The following is a 4,304-nucleotide window of genomic DNA, read 5'->3' as shown; positions in this document are numbered from 1 at the left end:
AATTAAATACACATAACTTCAAATCAAATAAAACTGAAATTGTGACTGTAGTCGGGAAACCCTCTCGCCTCTAAAAGCCTCCCCCGCCGCGCACACACACACCCTCTCGACTCGGTCGGCGCCGCCCTCACCCTCTACGCGGCACGGCAGCAGGCCTCCCGACCCTCTCCCCTCTCGGTCTGGACGCCTCTTCTTCCTCAGCTCCTCTAGCTTTCTGCTGTCATTCATAGGTTAGATTTCTTCATTTTCGTGTTATATATATATATATATATATATATATATATATATACTCCGTATTATATTTAGTGCTTCATAAGTTCATGTGTTTGGATGCCCTTTAGTTTCGATTTTCTGCCATGGTTTATGCTGCAAACTTGGGTATTATTTCTATTGATAATTTACGGATTTTATTGCTTTCGGTTCGATTCGGTTACCGATAAAAACCGCTCGATTTCGACCGATTCGATTTTGATCGATTGGTTCGATTCGAATGCTATAATTATCGGTTCAGTTTCAATTTGAGTGGATAGGATCGGTTCGGTATAGAATCGATGCAAGCGAGTGGCACTCACGCCCACGATCTAACCCGCCACGACTCGACCCGCGCTCAAGACTCGGCCCGCACCCTGTCTCTTAATTAAATATTGAAGATGATTGGGTGGTTGCTGATAAACATAGCCTTAAGCCAACCCTGCTCGGTCATGCAAGTGTGCCTTAAATGGGTATGTTTTTGTGGGATGGGGGTGTATAAATTTGTAAAAAAAAAAAGGAAAGAAATAACCAATTACCAATTTGAGCGCACTCAACGGCACTCCCATTCAAACATAGTTAGATTGCTGAACAATACTTTGCGGGTAGGTTCACGCTTTCCTCTGGAGCCCTAGGTTTTTAGTTGAACCTTTTTTTTTTCAATATGTGTATTTATTCATGATTTATCGCTGAACACTCATTTTTTTCCTTGTCTGATTATGTGCAGGAATTCCGCTCTTTTTCTGGAGCAGTAGTCCGCTCGCATCAAGGAATTTGGGGCATCAGCGAAAAATGGTAATTCGATTGAATTTTCTTATTTCTTTAGATTTTGCTAATTACTCATGAATTGGTGTTGCCTGCTACTTCTGAATTGCAGTTATATTAGAGATTTAGAAATGATATACTATATTCTGTCTTTTAGTTGAGTTGTGATTTTAACTTGAATTGAACATTGTTTTTATTGATTGGTATTCAATTTTGATGAGATGGGTGCGTTCGATGTGATTGAAACATGCTTATCGATAATTTAAACAATAGTTGTTAATATGAACTTGGGGTTGCTGTTGGAGGATGGATGGGTACTGGAATGGCCTTGATAATCTTTTTGGTCGTGCTGTTATGCCAACTGGTTTATCTAATCGTAACGTCAAAGAATCAATTCCAGCTTTTCCCCATGTTTTCCTGCATAGATATGAGATAACACATGTTTCTGTGGCTATAGTGCAGTGTGTTGTCTTTGTGGTTGTGTAACTATCACCTTGATCTCCTTTTCTCCTGATCATGTTTATTGACATCATCTACAGCTAACCATTTTCTCTCTGCTTATCACGAGATATCTTCTAATCTTTTGCACTTCTTACGTTGTAATAGTTGCACACTTGTCTAGAGCAGATTTATATACTCAGTGCGCAGAAGATTCACCCATCTCTTTAAGTTTTAATTTAATAGGATATTCTTTTGTTCTTATTTTGTTTCAGGCAACTCTTAATGACTCTTTTCTTGCTGATCTTGATGAACTGTCTGATAATGAAGATGATCTTCTGGTAAGTATATCAGAGTTTTATTAGCATGTGAAGATGGTATTGCTTGTAATGATTGGTGTCCTCTGTTCATCTTCACTTAGCACTTCATGTTTTCTCTTTTTGCTATTTTCTTGGCTGTGGCCCTAGTTTTATAGTGCATTTCTTTCAGGAAGCAGAAAATGACAATGCTGAGCACATGGAAGAAGATATAGATGGTGATTTAGCTGATATAGAAGCACTTAACTATGACGATCTTGACAGTGTGTCCAAACTACAAAAAACTCAGCGGTATACTGACATCATGCAGGTTGGTTTAGTTTAGACTATTAGCTATATATATCCAATATCCATCATGTCATGCTTTGTGACTTTTGATTAGTTAATCTATCTGATGCTGCTTGCTTTCTCTTTAGGGCGGTTTTGTTGTTGCATTTCCCTTGTCTTATTCAGCAACTGATTTCCTTCTGTAGGTCTGTATTAAGAGTTAATGATACGTCTCCTGTCCTTCTCTTTATTAGACAAAGTAATGTTTGATTTTTTATTGCAGAAAGTTGAAGATGCATTGGAAAAGGGGTCTGAGAACTCAAGTCATGGAATTGTTTTGGAAGATGATCCAGAGTATCAGTTGATAGTTGATTGCAATGCCTTGTCTGTTGATATTGAAAATGAAATTGTGATAATTCACAATTTTATCCGCGACAAGTACCGTTTGAAATTTCCAGAACTTGAATCACTTGTTCATCATCCAATTGATTATGCTCGGGTTGTTAAAAAGATTGCTAATGAAATGGATCTGACGCTTGTTGATCTTGAAGGACTTTTACCATCTGCCATTATTATGGTCGTTTCTGTAACAGCATCAACTACTAGTGGCAAGCCTCTTCCGGAGGATGTCTTGCAAAAGACAATTGATGCATGTGATCGCGCTCTTGCTCTAGATTCTGCAAAGAAAAAGGTCCTTGATTTTGTGGAGAGTCGAATGGGGTATATTGCTCCAAATCTCTCAGCTATAGTTGGAAGTGCTGTCGCTGCAAAACTAATTGGTACAGCTGGTGGTCTTTCAGCATTAGCAAAAATGCCTGCATGTAATGTTCAGCTTCTTGGTGCGAAAAAGAAGAATTTAGCAGGCTTTTCCACAGCGACATCCCAATTTCGTGTTGGTTATTTGGAGCAAACTGAGATTTTCCAGAGTACTCCACCTTCCTTAAGAATGCGTGCTTGTCGACTTTTGGCTTCAAAATCCACTCTCGCCGCACGTGTAGATTCCACTAGGGGAGACCCAACTGGAAAAACTGGGAGAACTTTACGTGCAGAGATTCACAAAAAGATAGAGAAGTGGCAAGAGCCTCCTCCTGCTAAGCAGCCTAAACCACTTCCAGTTCCTGATTCAGAGCCTAGAAAGAAGAGAGGTGGTCGGCGATTAAGGAAGATGAAAGAAAGGTGCTTGAAATTTCCTTTCAGCTTATTTATTTGTTAAATTTTATGCTTTTCCATTTTTAGTTGAAATCAATTTTTTTCCAAGTCAAGAACCTAATGCTATTGCAATTCCATTAGATATGCTATTACAGACATGCGGAAGCTTGCAAACAGGATGCAGTTTGGAATTCCAGAGGAGAGCTCACTAGGTACCGTACCATTACTATTATGTTGTTTGTTATTGGTACATTTTAATTTTGTAAGTGTTAGGTTGTCGATATAGGTTCAATCCTTATACTTTGTGATGTTTCTTGAAGGTGATGGACTTGGTGAAGGATATGGAATGCTCGGTCAGGCTGGTAGTGGAAAGCTTCGTGTATCTGTTGGACAGAGCAGACTTGCTGCTAAAGTGGCTAAGAAGTATGATTTCTTTACTAGTCTTTATGTTTAATCAATCCAGTTTGCTTTTTGTTGGTATCACATATTAAGGAATGCTTGCCTATCTTTGTTATAGAATTGGAATTGCAGTTCTATGAAATATAGCAGCAGTTTATTTTAGTTGATGCGATTCTGTAGCTGACAATCATTATTCATTGATGCGATTTAATTTTTTCAGGTTTAAGGAAAAGAGTTATGGAAGCAGTGGCGCAACTTCTGGACTGACCTCAAGTCTGGCTTTCACACCCGTGCAGGTTCGATGCTTCCCTGTGACATGGGTTACGTTTATTTAGCAGAGTCTCAAAAAGGGGCACTGCTGAGTTCTAACTGCACTTCCACAATTATACCAAACTTAACTTACTTGCACTTTGTTTTACTGAATGAAAACTTGATTTGCTTTTTCAGGGAATTGAGCTTTCAAATCCTCAGGCAAACCAGTTTGGAGGAACTCAGAGTACTTATTTTTCGGAGACTGGAACGTTTTCGAAGATCAAGAGAACGTAAAACACGCTTGGTCTGCTACTCTGCGTTCGTGCAACTTCTGTAACAAATTCTATTTTCCAATGTGCTTTGTTTCTTCACTATGTTAATCATACAGAGAGTATTTGACTACATTTCGTTTTTTTGGCTCCTATTGTGATTTGTGAGGTCTCAGTTTGAATGGTAATGATCAGCTTA

General features: G+C 38.9%; 1 protein-coding gene across 3 annotated transcripts; it reads left to right on the top strand.

Annotated features, from left to right (window-relative positions):
* LOC130993654 (U4/U6 small nuclear ribonucleoprotein Prp31 homolog) lies at window positions 1-4,304 on the top strand. 3 transcript variants are annotated; one of them, XM_057918637.1, is made up of 9 exons: window positions 1-230; window positions 977-1,044; window positions 1,728-1,793; window positions 1,942-2,079; window positions 2,320-3,212; window positions 3,327-3,397; window positions 3,506-3,608; window positions 3,805-3,880; window positions 4,032-4,304. In XM_057918637.1, the coding sequence occupies exons 2-9, from the start codon at window positions 1,042-1,044 to the stop codon at window positions 4,128-4,130; spliced, it is 1,449 nt and encodes a 482-aa protein (XP_057774620.1). In that variant the 5' UTR covers window positions 1-230; window positions 977-1,041; the 3' UTR covers window positions 4,131-4,304. The 3 variants fall into 3 exon arrangements, with proteins under 3 accessions (XP_057774620.1, XP_057774618.1, XP_057774619.1); XM_057918635.1 differs by lacking the exon at window positions 1-230 and adding an exon at window positions 359-854; XM_057918636.1 differs by lacking the exon at window positions 1-230 and adding an exon at window positions 359-884.

The sequence above is a fragment of the Salvia miltiorrhiza genome, chromosome 7 (genome assembly GCF_028751815.1).
Source record: "Salvia miltiorrhiza cultivar Shanhuang (shh) chromosome 7, IMPLAD_Smil_shh, whole genome shotgun sequence".
NCBI classification, from domain to species: Eukaryota; Viridiplantae; Streptophyta; class Magnoliopsida; order Lamiales; family Lamiaceae; genus Salvia; species Salvia miltiorrhiza.
Note: the sequence above shows the minus strand (reverse complement) of the source record. Positions and strands in the feature narration are given on the sequence as shown.